The sequence below is a fragment of the Coregonus lavaretus genome, assembly GCF_964263955.1.
Source record: "Coregonus lavaretus genome assembly, chromosome: 18".
Classification (NCBI taxonomy): domain Eukaryota; kingdom Metazoa; phylum Chordata; class Actinopteri; order Salmoniformes; family Salmonidae; genus Coregonus; species Coregonus lavaretus.
In genome coordinates, this window is record NC_140005.1 from 41,495,644 (window position 1) to 41,514,731 (window position 19,088).

The following is a 19,088-nucleotide window of genomic DNA, read 5'->3' on the forward strand; positions in this document are numbered from 1 at the left end:
GGTCAGATGAGACTAAAATTGAGCTTTTTGGCCATCAAGGAAAATGTGTCTGGTGCAAACCCAACACCTCTCATCACCCCAATAACACCATCCCCACAGTGAAGCATGGTGGTGGCAGCATCATGCTGTGGGGATGTTTTTCCATCGGCAGGGACTGGGAAACTGGATGGCGCTAAATACAGGGAAATTCTAGAGGGAAACCTGTTTCAGTCTTCCAGAGATTTGAGACTGGGACGAAGGTTCACCTTCCAGCAGGACAATGACCCTAAGCATACTGCTAAAGCAACACTCGAGTGGTTTAAGGGGAAACATTTAAATGTCTTGGAATGGCCTAGTCAAAGCCCAGACCTCAATCCAATTGAGAATCTGTGGTATGACTTAAAGATTGCTGTACACCAGCGGAACCCATCCAACTTGAAGGAGCTGGAGCAAACACGCCCAATATCTGCCAACTTAATTTTGCAGTCTACCTTTAAAGTTGCATTGTGTGTCAGATTTCCTTAGAGGTGCAGATACCCCTCGTGGGAACTGTATTTGATTGAGTCTGGCATGGGTACTGCAAAAGTAATTCCAGAGAAACATCCCCAAATGATCTGGAACGGCCTATATCATTATGTTCATTATGTTACGTAGTTCGAATTTGGGAAATAGGGTGAGTTCAGCTTCACAGTGCAAATGACATGGGACCTTTAAAAGTAGCTTCACGACTACCCTGCTGATTATCTGCTATCCATTAGCTGGTAGCCTACTGTAACACCTCGACCACACCTACAGGGTCTTGCGCTTTGGTACACCAGAAGTAGCCAACATTCATTTCCAATGGAACGCTGTGTTTGCCTTGCAGCATTGTGTTGCAGAGGCAGTTGCAGTGCGTTCTATGTGGTGCATATGTTGGATTTTTCAAAAGGTATGCATCAAATTGTATGCATATATGGCTTGACAGAAATGGTAGCAGAAGGTGAATGTTGAACTTTTGTTGCACACATATCCAGATGACACTGCTTACCATTTTGTGCAATGGTGCTGTAGGTGTGAACCAGACATAAGTGATCATCAGGTAGAAAACCACCTTGGTGTCTCAATCCCCATCCCGCTCTCCAGCCCCTCCTGTAATGCTGACTGACATGTCCTGCGTAGGCTACTTCCGGGTCTCTGATATCTCTCGCCATACACTGAGGACTGAACGAGTCTCCTGTGAGCGGTATACATGGCTACAAAGGGACACTTTAGCAGGGGACTGAGAGAAGAGCAATTCGGAGCAGTGCAGGAGACGACTGAGAAATTGAAAGGTGCACAGTTGCTGCGTTCAGCGACGGAGAGGATGAAAGTAGTAAGCTTCAATGTTGAGTTTTGTCAGCTGAGTATTGTTGTTCCGTTTTTGCTTAAGCCATAAATAATGAAAACACAAAACATTGTTGGAGCAATGGGGAACCCATGGTCATGGCAATAGAAGGTAGCTGCTATCACAGTTGCTAAGCAGCAGTTGATTAAAATTTGAACATCCCCCAAAAATCCCAGGCTAGATGAGTAAGCCTAGACTACAAATACCACAGAAAATCTGCAGCAATCATCATCACCAATTCTCCATTTGAGCTAAAGGTTTCTGACCAATTGCACCGTTGCTCTCATTTGGTTGAAAGGGTATGAAAGTACGACGTGTCTGGATTCAGTAGCCTTGAAGAGCTTTATCGGAGATGGGAGTCTGTGGCTCTAACAGACTTCACTCAAACAGATTTCTCTGCTGTTTTCTGCTTCTACTCCAAGGCTCTGCCAAGCACGGCTGACTGACTGATACAGCTGCATTGTTGTGATGGTCTGGAAGAGATGTATAGAATGTATCCCCCAGAATAAAATGTCATTCATTTTCTATATTATGCACATAATTGAGAGTCATCATCCTGGGGATTTTTAATTATTTTTAATAACAAACATGGCGAGTGATTTTTGTGCACATATTAAAAAAAGAAACTTACAGTACATGATTCAATGAATAGCTACAATAACAAAACTAATGTAATACCAACGTAATGACTATCACAACAAAAACATATACATACAAATTAAGACATCTAGGAGGTGGAGTGACCAACCCTCCTTCCGGAGAGCTACTGGGAATGCAGGCTTTTTTCCAGCCCTACTGTAACACGTCTGATTCAGCTAATCAAGGACCCACTGAGCAGCTGATAAGTAGGATCAGGTGTGTTTGAGTAGGGCTGGAACAAAAGCCTGCAAACAAAGTAGTTCTCCAGGAGAAGGGTTGGCCAGCGCTGCACAAAGGCAGGTAGGTAAGAGGTGCCTTCAGGTCAGAGTTAGAGTTATTGAAGACAAGTGAGAGACAGAAAGGTTTGAAAAAGTGAGGGGGAAGGGTAGGGAGAAGGTTGACACGTATGAGAGATGAGACGGTTAAAATTGTACAAAGGAGACAGAGTTGGACTGGACAGGTACTGAGAAGGAGAGAGAGAGAAAGAGTGTGTGTGTGTAACAGTGTCTCGCCCTCGATTCCATTGGATTTAGCCTGTCTGTGCACCATATGAGCAGATGGTGGAGGGTCTGGCAAGGGGTCCGGGTGACTGGATGTTTAAGGGAGTGTGTGTGTGTTGTCTGGCGTGGTGGTTCAGGAGGGGACCCAGATGTTACCGTGTGTGTCTGGAGCCTGGGTGTAGGGAATATTCCACATCCATGGCTGATCTGAGGAAACACACAAAAACACAGAAATCGAATTAGCATAATAAGAAATACCCATACAAAGATGTCAGTTTAAGCTAGAGATATGTTTTTTTGCATTGGATGTGTCTCAATCCACCACATCCGCATATGTCGCACTTCTGCATCTGCGGTGAAAAGTGACAGAGCGGTGTTTGTCAGACCATGAGACATCCCGAAAATCGGTCTTCTCACAAAATCGCCTATAGTGTCCGAATGTTTTTATGTACCTTTTTTTGATACTTCAAGGGGTCTTAAAATTCAAATAAAAAAAATCTAATAGCAAAATGATCCTGGGTATGACCTTAAAACAATTCCATATAGCAGGGGTGTGTCAGAAATATTTTTGCCATTTTCACCATCACAAATCTCGGCACACTTGCTGGCGTTGGCACGAAAGGGCTGGGTTTTGATGAATAAACAAGTTGTGGGTATGTCTAGGCTCGGCCCCTCACTGGCCAATCAGAACATGCTCAATGGCGAAATACAGTACCTTCGGACAGTATTCACACCCCTTCACCTTTTGTTACGTTACAGCCTTATTCTAAAATAGATGACATTTAAAAAAAAAAAATCATCAATCTACACACAATGCCCCATAATGACAAAGCAAAAACAGGCTTTTAGAAATTTGTGCAGATTTATAACAAATAAAAGACTGAAATATCACATTTACATAAGTATTCAGACCCTTTACTCAGTACTTTGTTGAAGCACCTTTGGCAGCGATTACAGCCTTGAGTCTTCTTGGGTATGACGCTATATACACCTGTATTTGCGGAGTTTCTCCCATTCTTCTCTGCAGATCCTCTCAAGCTCGGTCAGGTTGGATGGGGGAGTGTCTCTATTTTCAGGTCTCTCCAGAGATGTTAGATCGGGTTCAAGTCAGGGCTCTGGCTGGGCCACTCTGGCTGGACTGTGAGCTTAGGGTCGTTGTCCTGTTGGAATGTGAACCTTCATCCCATTCTGAGATCCAGAGCGCTCTGGAGCAGGTTTTCATCAAGGATCTCTCTGTACTTTGCTCCATTCACCTTTCCCTCGATCCTGACTAGTCTCCCAGTCCCTGCTGCTGAAAAACATCCCCACAGCATGATGCTGCCACCACCATGCTTCACCGTAGGGATGGTATTGGCCAGGTGATGAGCGGTGCCTGGTTTCCTCCAGACGTGATGCTTGGCATTCAGGCCAAAGAGTTCAATCTTGGTTTCATCAGAACAGAGATTCTTGTTTCTCATAGTCTGAGAATCCTTTAGGTGCCTTTTGGCAAACTCCAAGCGAGCTGTCATGTGCCTTTTACTGAGGAGTGGCTTCTGTCTGGTCACTCTACCATAAAGGTCTGATTGGTGGAGTGCTGCAGAGATGGTTGTCCTTCTGGAAGGTTATCCCATCTCCACAGAGGAACGCTGGAGCTCTGTCAGTGTGACCATCTGGTTCTTGGTCACCTCCCTGACCAAGGCCCTTCTCCCCCGATTGCTCAGTTTGGCTGGGCGGCCAGCTCTAGGAAGAGTCTTGGTGGTTTCAAAAATCTTCCATTTAAGAATGATTGAGGCCACTGTGTTTTTGAGGACCTTCAATGCTGCAGACATTTTTTGGTACCCTTCACCAGATCTGTGCCTCGACACAATCCTGTCTCGGCGCTCTACGGACAATTCCTTCGACCTGGTTTTTGCTCTGACATGCCTGTCTTTGCTATGAGACTCGAAATTGAGCTCAGGGGCATCCTGTTTCCATTGATCATCCTTGAGATGTTTCTACAACTCGATTGGAGTCCACCTGTGGTAAATTCAATTGATTGGACATGATTTGGAAAGGCACATGCTCTGTCAATTGTGGGACCTTATATAGATAAGGTCCCACAGTTGACAGAGCATGTGCCTTAAAATAGGTTTTTTTATTTTTAATAAATGTACACACATTTCTAAAAACCAGTTTTTGCTATATTGTGTGTAGATTGATGAGGGAAAATGCACTGTATGTGGTTGCTTCAAGTTGTGTTTTTATGGTATTTTATGTATTGCTTTGGAATCAACTCCAATTCCAATGTTAGTCTGTTATAGTTTGTTAAATGGCTTACAGAAACGAAAAAAAAATGTAGACCTATCTTTGCTAAATGCATTAACTTGAACCCATTTGCAGTCCACATTGTTCTAAGTAATTGCACGGCTTCAATAGCATTCACACTGATATAGCGGCTAGGCCTACTGAAAATTGCATTATGGCTGAGCATGGACATGCTAAACATTGTCAATAAGCAAGTTTAAATTAATTATTGATAAGGCCTTAAAAGAGAACGAATAATTCTAATCAAATATTAAAAGACCTTTCACACATCTCCAGAAGTTGCATTACATGCGTGCCAAGGACGTTGTCACCATAATACCAGGAAGTTTAATCATTCTAATAAGTTACATTGTAATAAAACGAAACGAAAAACAAGCAATCCGTTTTTTTTTTTTTACAACAATAAATAAATGTAATGATATCATAAAATCGCCAGGATAAAAAAAGACACATTGCTGTTGAACCTTCGTTATAGTAGGCCTAAGGCAGGGCTTGGGTTTTTAAACATATTAAATGGCAACCAAGCCATTTCTACAGGTTACAGACAACTTGTAAATACGAGGTTCACCGGAATTCACCCAAGGTTCTCATCTCTCGTTTCCTGATGGGCATGGACACGTAGCCTACATCATGGAGGGGGTTTTAAGCACGTCCAAAACGGGACCTGCACGGATAAAATGTGGGCCTGCCTACAATGCAGGGGCGCAATTTTCACTGGGGACACACACACATGTCCCCCACATTCTGAAATGGCAGTTTTATCATTGGAATGTGATACAAAACGAGGCAACGGTGTGCTTTAGGAACATGCAGACGCCTCCGAGCGGTTGGGTAGGCTGTTTGGAGTGTTTATCCGACTGGATAAAAAATAAAATAATTTATGTCCCCCCCACTTCTAAAACCAAAGTTGCGCCTCTGCCTCAATGCATAGGTAAAAGGGGAATGTCAGCTCACCGTTTTACTCCTCTCAAACGTGATATTTTAATAAAGCTTTGGTGATTAAGATTTATTTCCAAGCGGTCTCAGGAGCCAAACCCTTTATTGACAGTCTTGACTACTTCGCGACTGCATTGGGCAGACAAAAAAGCCTTAACTGAGAGGAGGGGAAAAACTGTTTATGTTTCTAAATACGAAGTATACAGGCACCAAAAGCACATTAGGCTACTGTTGTTCCATGCGCATATGGGCAGTGTGCGTCACGGCTGGATAGGCTGCATTTCCGCTGTCAAAATTCATACCATAACCAACTGAGTTACTGTGGTCTTAAATATCCCTATCAGCACTGCCTGAAATTAGCACTTTGGATCATGTTTTTAATTAATACAGCTGAAATATTTCTACCCTGTCCATCTGAGTGCAAGCGAGCTGATATAAGACCGGTAAATTGCCGAACCTGGCGTTAGGGCTGGAAAATGCCAGTGAGACAGTTTTTACATGACCTTAACACCAGCCGAAAATAGAGCCCCAGGTGTTACAGACGAAGTAACAGTGCTGCACTGATGAAGGACGGAGGTTTTGTTGATATTCAAAAACTGGTGATAATCAAATTGGCACGTCAGTGTGCTCCAGACCTCCATCACTGCTTATGTGAAGGTACAAGCATTGTGTTGACAAAACCCATTAAACCCCCAAAGCTATCCATCTCTGACGCAGAGTTGGATATGCAAAGCACATTTCAAGAGCAGGGACACAGTACACGTTGTATTCAGTGATGATACACCGCAACAGGTTGCTAAAGTTCATTGTCAAGGAAACATTTACATCACCACAATGCCAAATACATTTGAAACAAACAATGTGCCGCTTAGTTCACAGAACCGCGGTTATGTGAGTAGCCTCCAACGTCTGCTAGTGGTATGGACTCTGTGTTATATGTTATTTTGTCCCTTACGACGCATATTTACAGTGGCTTGCGAAACTATTCACCCCCCTTGGCTTTTTTCCTATTTTGTTGCCTTACAACCTGGAATTAAAATGGATTTTTGGGGGGTTTGTATCATTTCATTTACACAACATGCCTACCACTTTGAAGATGCAAAATATATTTTATTGTAAAACAAACAAGAAATAAGACAAAAAAACAGAAAACTTGAGCGTGCATAACTATTCACCCCCCCAAAGTCAATACTTTGTAGAGCCACCTTTTGCAGCAATTACAGCTGCAAGTCTCTTGGGGTATGTCTCTATAAGCTTGGCACATCTAGCCACTGGGATTTTTGCCCATTCTTCAAGGCAAAACTGCTCCAGCTCCTTCAAGTTGGATGGGTTCCGCTGGTGTACAGCAATCTTTAAGTCATGCCACAGATTCTCAATTAGATTGAGAGGTCTGGGCTTTGACTAGGCCATTCCAAGACATTTAAATGTTTCCCCTTAAACCACTCGAGTGTTGCTTTAGCAGTATGCTTAGGGTCATTGTCCTGCTGGAAGGTGAACCTCCGTCCCAGTCTCAAATCTCTGGAAGACTGAAACAGGTTTCCCTCAAGAATGTCCCTGTATTTAGCTCCATCCATCATTCCTTCAATTCTGACCAGTTTCCCAGTCCCTGCCGATGAAAAACATCCCCAGAGCATGATGCTGCCACCACCATGCTTCACTGTGGGGATGGTGTTCTCGGGGTGATGAGAGGTTTTGGGTTTGCGCCAGACAGCGTTTTCCTTGATGGCCAAAAAGCTCAATTTTAGTCTCATCTGACCAGAGTACCTTCTTCCATATGTTTGGGGAGTCTCCCACATGACTTTTGGCGAACACCAAACGTGTTTGCTTATTTTTTTCTTTAAGCAATGGCTCCTTCAGGGTTATCTTTGGTCTCTTTGTTGCCTCTCTGATTAATGCCCTCCTTGCCTGGTCCGTGTGTTTTGGTGGGCGGCCCTCTCTTGGCAGGTTTGTTGTGGTGCCATATTATTTCCAATGTTTTATAATGGATTTAATGGTACTCCGTGGGATGTTCAAAGTTTCTGATTTTTTTTTATAACCCATCCCTGATCTGTACTTCTCCACAACTTTGTCCCTGAACTGTTTGGAGAGCTCCTTGGTCTTGGTGGTGCCCCTTGCTTAGCGGTGTTGCAGACTCTGGGGCCTTTCAGAACAGGTGTATATATACTGAGATCATGTGACAGATCATGTGACACTTAGATTGCACACAGGTGGACTTTATTTAACAAATTATGTGACTTCTGAAGGTAATTGGTTGTACCGCATGTTATTTAGGGGCTTCAAAGAAAAGGGGGTGAATACATATGCACGCACCACTTCTCCGTTATTTATTTTTTTGAATTTTCTGAAACAAGTAATTTTTTTCATTTCACTTCACCGATTTGGACTACACTGCTCAAAAAAATTAAGGGAACACTTAAACAACACAATGTAACTCCAAGTCAATCACACTTCTGTGAAATCAAACTGTCCACTTAGGAAGCAACACTGATTGACAATACATTTCACATGCTGTTGTGCAAATGGAATAGACAACAGGTGGAAATTATAGGCAATCAGCAAGAAACCCCCAATAAAGAAGTGGTTCTGCAGGTGGTGACCACAGACCACTTCTCAGTCCCTATGCTTCCTGGCTGATGTTTTGGTCACTTTTGAATGCTGGCGGTGCTTTCACTCTAGTGGTAGCATGAGACGGTGTCTACAACCCACACAAGTAGCTCAGGTAGTGCAGCTCATCCAGGATGGCACATCAATGCGAGCTGTGGCAAGAAGGTTTGCTGTGTCTGTCAGCGTAGTGTCCAGAGCATGGAGGCGCCACCAGGAGACAGGCCTGTACATCAGGAGACGTGGAGGAGGCCGTAGGAGGGCAACAACCCAGCAGCAGGACCGCTACCTCCGTCTTTGTGCAAGGAGGAGCAGGAGGAGCACTGCCAGAGCCCTGCAAAATGTCCTCCAGCAGGCCACAAATGTGCATGTGTCTGCTCAAACGGTCAGACACAGACTCCATGAGGGTGGTATGAGGGCCCGACGTTCACAGGTGTTGCTTACAGCCCAACACCGTGCAGGACGTTTGGCATTTGCCAGAGAACACCAAGATTGGCAAATTTGCCACTGGCGCCCTGTGCTCTTCACAGATGAAAGCAGGTTCACACTGAGCACATGTGACAGACGTGACAGAGTCTGGAGACGCCGTGGAGAACGTTCTGCTGCCTGCAACATCCTCCAGCATGACCGGTTTGGCGGTGGGTCAGTCATGGTGTGGGGTGGCATTTCTTTGGGGGGCTGCACAGCCCTCCATGTGCTCGCCAGAGGTAGCCTGACTGCCATTAGGTACCGAGATGAGATCCTCAGACCCCTTGTGAGACCATATGCTGGTGCGGTTGGCCCTGGGTTCCTCCTAATGCAAGACTATGCTAGACCTCATGTGGCTGGAGTGTGTCAGCAGTTCCTGCAAGAGGAAGGCATTGATGCTATGGACTGGCCCGCCCGTTCCCCAGACCTGAATCCAATTGAGCACATCTGGGACATCATGTCTCGCTCCATCCACCAACGCCACGTTGCACCACAGACTGTCCAGGAGTTGGCGGATGCTTTAGTCCAGGTCTGGGAGGAGATCCCTCAGGAGACCGCCACCTCATCAGGAGCATGCCCAGGCGTTGTAGGGAGGTCATACAGGCACGTGGAGGCCACACACACTACTGAGCCTCATTTTGACTTGTTTTAAGGACATTACATCAAAGTTGGATCAGCCTGTAGTGTGGTTTTCCACTTTAATTTTGAGGGTGACTCCAAATCCAGACCTCCATGGGTTGATACATTTGATTTCCATTGATAATTTTTGTGTGATTTTGTTGTCAGCACATTCAACTATGTAAAGAAAAAAGTATTTAATAAGATTATTTCATTCATTCAGATCTAGGATGTGTTATTTTAGTGTTCCCTTTATTTTTTTGAGCAGTGTATTTTGTGTATGTCCATTACATTAAATAAAAATAAAAATCTATTTAAATTACAGGTTGTAATGCAACAAAATAGGAAAAACACAAAGGGGGAGGAATACTTTTGCAAGGCACTGTAAATGACCAGGCAGATGTCGATCATAGAAATACCACGGTTTTATTATACTGCCATTAAAATTAACGTGCAATTAATAAGATGGTATTTGGTAATTGTTGGTAGCATCATAATTGTGTTACAATGGTACAATGTAGCTATTTATAATGCAGTTAAAACCAGGGTATTTCCATGAGTCAGATCTATAACATGGTATAAATGATGCAATACCATGGTAATATTTAGGTACATGGCAGTACCATCATACTTTAAGGCTAAAACCATGGTACATTTCTATGATTCAGATCTACAGTGGGGGGAAAAAGTATTTAGTCAGCCACCAATTGTGCAAGTTCTCCCACTTAAAAAGATGAGAGAGGCATGTAATTTTCATCATAGGTACACGTCAATTATGACAGACAAATTGAGATTTTTTTTCTCCAGAAAATCACATTGTAGGATTTTTTATGAATTTATTTGCAAATTATGGTGGAAAATAAGTATTTGGTCAATAACAAAAGTTTCTCAATACTTTGTTATATACCCTTTGTTGGCAATGACACAGGTCAAACGTTTTCTGTAAGTCTTCACAAGGTTTTCACACACTGTTGCTGGTATTTTGGCCCATTCCTCCATGCAGATCTCCTCTAGAGCAGTGATGTTTTGGGGCTGTCGCTGGGCAACACAGACTTTCAACTCCCTCCAAAGATTTTCTATGGGGTTGAGATCTGGAGACTGGCTAGGCCACTCCAGGACCTTGAAATGCTTCTTACGAAGCCACTCCTTCGTTGCCCGGGCGGTGTGTTTGGGATCATTGTCATGCTGAAAGACCCAGCCACATTTCATCTTCAATGCCCTTGCTGATGGAAGGAGGTTTTCACTCAAAATCTCACGATACATGGCCCCATTCATTCTTTCCTTTACACGGATCAGTCGTCCTGGTCCCTTTGCTTCACAGTAGGTATGGTGTTCTTTGGATGCAACTCAGCATTCTTTGTCCTCCAAACACGACGAGTTGAATTTTTACCAAAAAGTTCTATTTTGGTTTCATCTGACCATATGACATTCTCCCAATCCTCTTCTGGATCATCCAAATGCACTCTAGCAAACTTCAGACGGGCCTGGACATGTACTGGCTTAAGCAGGGGGACACGTCTGGCATTGCAGGATTTGAGTCCCTGGCGGCGTAGTGTGTTACTGATGGTAGGCTTTGTTACTTTGGTCCCAGCTCTCTGCAGGTCATTCACTAGGTCCCCCCGTGTGGTTCTGGGATTTTTGCTCACCGTTCTTGTGATCATTTTGACCCCACGGGGTGAGATCTTGCGTGGAGCCCCAGATCGAGGGAGATTATCAGTGGTCTTGTATGTCTTCCATTTCCTAATAATTGCTCCCACAGTTGATTTCTTCAAACCAAGCTGCTTACCTATTGCAGATTCAGTCTTTCCAGCCTGGTGCAGGTCTACAATTTTGTTTCTGGTGTCCTTTGACAGCTCTTTGGTCTTGGCCATAGTGGAGTTTGGAGTGTGACTGTTTGAGGTTGTGGAAAGGTGTCTTTTAAACTGATAACAAGTTCAAACAGGTGCCATTAATACAGGTAACGAGAGGAGGACAGAGGAGCCTCTTAAAGAAGAAGTTACAGGTATGTGAGAGACATAAATCTTGCTTGTTTGTAGGTGACCAAATACTTATTTTCCACCATAATTTGCAAATAAATTCATTAAAAATCCTACAATGTGATTTTCTGGATTTTTTTCTTCTCAATTTGTCTGTCATAGTTGACGTGTACCTATGATGAAAATTACAGGCCTCTCTCATCTTTTTAAGTGGGAGAACTTGCACAATTGGTGGCTGACTAAATACTTTTTTTCCCCACTGTATACCATGGTATAAGTGAAAGTACCATAGTAGTACCATGGTATAAAATAAATTACCATAGTAGAACCTTCGTACATTTTTGTAAGGGACATGTGGACATTGCATAAACATGGCCAGCTTGAGTGTAGATACATCTATAAAAAAAAAAATAACACATTTGATGGGTGTTTTTGTGTTACAAAGACAAAACATTTTCTGCTGTAAATAGGCTATCATATTAATTTACTTCATATTAATTTGCTTCACTTTACCTAGAAAATTAAAATAAGTTCTGTGTAGAGTACAACCACAGACACAAATCTTTGGTACAACATCAGCTGTCCCAGAACTAACACGGCATTCTATTCTATTTCTATGGTCTATTCTAAGGATTTGGCTGTCTAACCACACACGGACATGCACAGCTCTCTGGGTGAGGTTCGGTCTTCCTTTAAGTCTCCAGTGGGTGATGAAGTAAGTCCCTTCCATCTATGTAATGTCTTACATGTTATGGACATGTGCAGTCAGGTGGCAGGAATGGTGGAGTGCATCCTGGATATTGTAGTGGGGTAATATTGATCATATATGCATATATTATATATACTTCACATGCAACTCGTAATAAGACTAAGCAATTAGCACATTAAATGAATTAGCAGACTCCATAAGATAAATAGCAATATGTAAGAGACTACTGTTAAACCATGTGCAATCAAGTATTATACGTTTAGTTGACTAAGATCAAGGAATGGTCATGGGAATGGAATTCTACACTGAACAAAAATATAAAATGCAACATGTAAAGTGTTGGTCTCATGTTTCATGAACTGAAATAAGAGCCTATACATTTTCCATACGCACAAAAAGCTTATTTCTCTCAATTTTTGGGCACACATTAGTTCACATCCCTGTTAGTGAGCATTTCTCCTTTTCCAAGATAATCCATCCACCTGACAGGTGTGGCATATCAAGAAGCTGATTAAACAGCATGATCATTACACAGGTGCACCTTGTGCTGGGGACAATAACAGGTCACTCTAAAATGTGCAGTTTTGTCACACAACACAATGCCACAGATGTCTCACGTTTTGAGGGAGCGTACAATTGGCATGCTGACTGCAGGAATGTCCCCCAGAGCTGTTGCCAGAGAATGTAATGTTCATTTCTCTACCATAAGCCACCTCCAATGTCGTTTTAGAGAATTTGGCAGTACGTCCAACCGGCCTCACAACCGTAGACCATGTGTAACCACGCCAGCCCAGGACCTCCACATCCGGCTTCTAAACCTGCGGGATGGTCTGAGACCAGCCACCCGGACAGCTGATGAAACTGTGGGATCTGTACACAATTCCTGGAAGCTGAAAACGTCCCAGTTCTTCCATGGCCTGACAGGTCACCCATTGAGCATGTTTGGGATGCTCTGGATCAACGCGTACGACAGCGTGTTCCAGTTCCCACCAATACCCAGCAACTTTGCACAACCATTGAAGAGGAGTGAGACAACATTCCACAAGCCACAATCAACAGCCTGATCAACTCTATGTGAAGGAGATGTGTTGCGCTGCATGAGGCTGATGGTGGTCACCAGATACTGACTGGTTTTCTGATCCACACCCTTACCTTTTTTAAAGGTACCTGTGACCAACAGATGCATATCTGTATTCCCAGTCATGTAAAATCCATAGATTAGGGCCTAATTAATTTATTTCAATTGACTGATTTCCTTATATGAACTGTAACTCTGTAAAATTGTTGAATGTTGCGTTTATATTTTTGTTCAGTATACAGTGCATTCGGAAAGTATTCAGACCCCTTGACTTTTTACACATTGTTACATTACAGTCTTATTCTAAAATTGATTAAATTACATTTTTTTCCTCATCAATCTACACACAATACCCCATAATGACAAAGTGAAAACAGGTTTTTAGAAACTTTTGCAAATGTATAAAAAATAAACAGAAATACCTTATTTACATAAGTATTCAGATCCTTTGCTTTGAGACTTGAAATTGAGCTCAGGTGCATCCTGTTTCCATTGATCATCCTTGAGATGTTTCTACAACTTGATTGGAGTCCATCTGTGGTAAATTCAATTTATTGGACATTAATTGGGAAGGCACACACCTGTTTATATAAGGTCCCACAGTTGACAGTGCATGTCAGAGCAAAATCCAAGGTCAAAGGAATTGTCCGTAGAGCTCCGTGACAGGATTGTGTTGAAGCACAGATCTGGGGAAGGGTACCAAAACATTTCTGCAGCATTGAAGGTCCCCAAGAACACAGTAGCCTCCATCATTCTTAAATGGAAGAAGTTTGGAACCACCAAGACTCTTCCTAGAGCTGGCCGCCCAGCCAATTTTCATTTCATCTTTATTTATCCAGGTAAGCCAGTTGAGAACAAGTTCTCATTTACAACTGCGACCTGGCCAAACTGAGCAATTGGGGGAGAAGGGCCTTGGTCAGGGAGGTGACCAAGAACCCAATGGTCACTCTGACAGAGGTCCAGAGTTCCTCTGTGGAGATGGGAGAACCTTCCAGAAGGACAACCATTTCTGCAGCACTTCACCAATCAGGCCTTTATGGTAGAGTTGCCAGACGGAAGCCACTCCTCAGTAAAAGGCACATGACAGCCCGCTTGGAGTTTGCCAAAAGGCACCTAAAGGACTCTCAGACCATGAGAAAAATATTATCTGGTTTGATGAAACCAAGATTGAACTATATGGCCTGAATGCCAAGCGTCACGTCTGGATTAAACCTGGCACCATCCCTACGGTGAAGCATGGTGGTGGAAACATCACGCTGTGGGGATGTTTTTCAGCGGCAGGCACTGGGAGATAGTCAGGATCGAGGGAAAGCTGAACGGAGCAAAGTACAGAGAGATCCTTGATGAAAACCTGCTCCAGAGCGCTCAGGACCTCAGACTGGGGTGAAGGTTCACCTTCCAACAGGACAACGACCCTTTAATAATGTTACATCCTATCAAACCATACATCCTATCGTCAGGTGCAACGTTAGCTATACAAATCTTCCTCTCTATGACATTACATGGCATTACACATTAGGGAGAGGCTATGTATTTAGATAGTTACATCACAGTATCATAGCTAGCTAGCTATCCAGCTACTTACCACACACTAGTCACAGCCATCATGTTGTACGTTCGTTGTTGTATGCAACCCATTCCTTACCATCTTGCACAATATTGTTGAGTGGCACAGCGGTCTAAGGCACTGCATCTCAGTGCTAGACGCGTCACTACAGACCCTGGTTTGATTCCAGGCTGTATCACAATCCGGCCGTGATTGGGAGTCCCATAGGGCGGCGCACAATTGGCCCAGCGTCGTCTGGGTTTGGCCGGGGTCATTGTAAATAAGAATGTTCTTAACTGACTTGCCTAGTTAAATTAAAAAAAGTAAAAAATGATGCACTCACTTCCAAATCTCGTTTTGGACGAGACTGACTTTATGAACAAAATTATCCTATTAATATTTCGATGCCACATCACCTATAATGTCAGACAGTTTCTATGTATAACATGGATAACTTATTCAAAAGGTAGCAGAGAGCCTACTCTGGAAATGTGATGTGTTCCAAACAATATGTCTAAAAATGAACAAAATCAAAAAGGGTACTTTTGAGATATTAATAATAATGGCCACTTTCATCATGACTTTCAAAACAATTGTTTGTGATACAAATGTTAAAAGCATGTTCAACATCCTTCCTCCCAATGAAGTTTTTCTGTGAGAATTGCCGGAACAATCTGAAATAGTAAAAGGCATAAGCTGACGCACACCCAAATATTTTTTGTATAGGTGCTGACTAACAGAGAGTAAACTATAAAAAGAAAGAAAGTCACACACTAATTTTGCTGTAATGTTTGGGAGCAAAATTAAAGTGTGTGACTTTATTTTTATAGAACAATCTGAGAAACCAGAATCGCCCTGTAGTCAAAAGTAGTGCATTATATCAAATCAAATGTTATTTGTCACATGCGCCGAATACAAAAGGTGTAGACCTTTCCGTGAAATGCTTACTTACAAGCCCTTAACCAACAATGCAGTTCAAGAAATAGAGTTAAGAAAATATTGACTAAATAAACTAAAGTAAAAAAATAAATAAAAAGTAACAAAAAAATTACATAACAATAACCAGGCTATATACAGGGGGTACTGGTACCGAGTCAATGTGCGGGTGTAGAGGTTGGCCAAGGTAATTTGGACATGTAGGTAGGGGTAAAGTGACTATAGGGAATGAGGTGAGATTTGGGACGCAGCCACAGACTGACGACCAGGCTCAAGTAAAAACAGTTTACCAAAACAGTTTTCCTAGAACTCCTAGAAAATCAAATTGATCACCTCTCACACAGCTCTCTCTATGTCTCCCATTCACTTTTCAATACGGTATCACCAGTCCTGGCCAAGTCAATATGGACCAGCATTACAACAGTGGTGACCATGGTTACCAGCAAAGTGAATGACAGTTCAGTTCCCCGAACAGTCCCAGCAGTGCTTTCTCTCCCAAACGCAGCAGCCATTCTGTGTGCACTGTACATATAATGAGCCTTCCTTTATTCCAGAGAACAATAGGTTGTTTCAATAGTGACATGTAAATGGATGATATTGAGTAAGGTTCTACACACTCAAAGGCCCTCAGGATGTTGCCATGTTTAAATAAAAGAAGTATCTTGTGAAGTGTGTACTACAGTGGGGAGAACAAGTATTTGATACACTGCCGATTTTGCAGGTTTTCCTACTTACAAAGCATGTAGAGGTCTGTAATTTTTATCATAGGTACACTTCAACTGTGAGAGACGGAATCTAAAACAAAAATCCAGAAACTCACATTGTATGATTTTTAAGTAATTCGTTTGCATTTTATTGCATGACATAAGTATTTGATCACCTACCAACCAGTAAGAATTCCGGCTCTCACAGACCTGTTAGTTTTTCTTTAAGAAGCCCTCCTGTTCTCCACTCATTACCTGTATTAACTGCACCTGTTTGAACTCGTTACCTGTATAAAAGACACCTGTCCACACACTCAATCAAACAGACTCCAACCTCTCCACAATGACCAAGACCAGAGAGCTGTGTAAGGACATCAGGGATAACATTGTAGACCTGCACAAGGCTAGGATGGGCTACAGGACAATAGGCAAGCAGCTTGGTGAGAAGGCAACAACTGTTGGCGCAATTATTAGAAAATGGAAGAAGTTCAAGATGATGGTCAATCACCCTCGGTCTGGGGCTCCACGCAAGATCTCACCTCGTGGGGCATCAATGATCATGAGGAAGGTGAGGGATCAGCCCAGAACTACACGGCAGGACCTGGTCAATGACCTGAAGAGAGCTGGGACCACAGTCTCAAAGAAAACCATTAGTAACACACTACGCCGTCATGGATTAAAATCCTGCAGCGCACACAAGGTCCCCCTGCTCAAGCCAGCGCATGTCCAGGCCCGTCTGAAGTTTGCCAATGACCATCTGGATGATCCAGAGGAGGAATGGGAGAAGGTCATGTGGTCTGATGAGACAAAAATATAGCTTTTTGGTCTAAACTCCACTCGCTGTGTTTGGAGGAAGAAGAAGGATGAGTACAACCCTAATAACACCATCCCAACCGTGAAGCATGGAGGTGGAAACATCATTCTTTGGGGATGCTTTTCTGCAAAGGGGACAGGACGACTGCACCGTATTGAGGGGAGGATGGATGGGGTCATGTACCGCGAGATCTTGGCCAACAACCTCCTTCCCTCAGTAAGAGCATTGAAGATGGGTCATGGATGGGTCTTCCAGCATTACAACGACCCGAAACACACAGCCAGGGAAACTAAGGAGCGTCTCCGTAAGAAGCATCTCAAGGTCCTGGAGTGGCCTAGCCAGTCTCCAGACCTGACCCCAATAGAAAATATTTGGAGGGAGCTGAAAGTACGTATTGCCCAGCGACAGCCCCGAAACCTGAAGGATCTGGAGGAGGTCTGTATGGAGGAGTGGGCCAAAATCCCTGCTGCAGTGTGTGCAAACCTGGTCAAGACCTACAGGAAACGTATGATCTCTGTAATTGCAAACAAAGGTTTTTGTACCAAACATTAAGTTCTGCCTTTCTGATGTATCAAATACTTATGTCATGCAATAAAATGCAAATTAATTACTTCAAATCAAATCAAATCAAATTTTATTGGTCACATGCGCCGAATACAACAGGTGCAGACATTACAGTGAAATGCTTACTTACAGCCCTTAACCAACAGTGCATTTATTTTAAACAAAAAAAAGTAAGAATAAAACAACAACAAAAAAAGTGTTGAGAAAAAAAGAGCAGAAGTAAAATAAAGTGACAGTAGGGAGGCTATATATACAGTAAAATAAAGTGACAGTAGGGAGGCTATATATACAGGGGGGTACCGTTGCAGAGTCAATGTGCGGGGGCACCGGCTAGTTGAGGTAGTTGAGGTAATATGTACATGTGGGTAGAGTTAAAGTGACTATGCATAAATACTTAACAGAGTAGCAGCAGCGTAAAAAGGATGGGGTGGGGGGGCAGTGCAAATAGTCTGGGTAGCCATGATTAGCTGTTCAGGAGTCTTATGGCTTGGGGGTAGAAGCTGTTGAGAAGTCTTTTGGACCTAGACTTGGCACTCCGGTACCGCTTGCCGTGCGGTAGCAGAGAGAACAGTCTATGACTAGGGTGGCTGGAGTCTTTGACAATTTTGAGGGCCTTCCTCTGACACCGCCTGGTATAGAGGTCCTGGATGGCAGGGAGCTTTGCCCCAGTGATGTACTGGGCCGTACGCACTACCCTCTGTAGTGCCTTGCGGTCAGAGGCCAAGCAGTTGCCATACCAGGCGGTGATGCAACCAGTCAGGATGCTTAAAAATCATACAATGTGATTTTCTGGATTTTTGTTTTAGATTCCGTCTCTCACAGTTGAAGTGTCCCTATGATACAAATTACAGACCTCTACATGCTTTGTAAGTAGGAAAACCTGCAAAATCGGCAGTGTATCAAATACTTGTTCTCCCCACTGTATATGGTTTACATAAGATTCAATCTGAGTGTGTGTACGTGTGTGTGATCAACGTTATTTTAGTCTCTTTGAACAGCTGTGTGTGTGCCTGCCACAAGACCACTTCAGAGAAGAGTGTGTGTAGAAGCCTGGTGAACCATGCTTACATTATGTACATGAATGAACTAGCACAGCTCAAGGACAGTACAATTTCACAGCCAATTGCTCATACACACACAAAGACAAACACACCACACACAACTCGTCGCTGTGTGCAAGCCGGCTCTTGACAGACGCAGCAGACACTCCAAAACACAGTCTCCAACGTCAGCCTCACACTATATCAGCACTACTCTCTCTCACTCCCTCCTTCTCTCTCCTCTCACCCCAGCGCTCACACAATATCTCTCTCCTCTCCTTCGGTCTCTCTCATCATCTTCTAGTCTCCCTCTCCTCTCCCTTTATTGCTCTCC

At 43.3% G+C, this 19,088-nt stretch overlaps 1 protein-coding gene across 1 annotated transcript in view; it reads right to left on the reverse strand.

Moving 5' to 3' along the window:
• Positions 1–1,903: 1,903 nt before the first annotated feature.
• The window catches only part of tdp1 (tyrosyl-DNA phosphodiesterase 1), an 84,258-nt gene continuing 67,073 nt past the window's right edge, over positions 1,904–19,088 (reverse strand). The window contains exon 16 of the mRNA XM_084181502.1: positions 1,904–2,688. Within this exon, the coding sequence (XP_084037628.1) occupies positions 2,615–2,688 (74 nt within the window). The 3' untranslated portion in view covers positions 1,904–2,614. The remainder of the gene's footprint in view (positions 2,689–19,088) is intronic.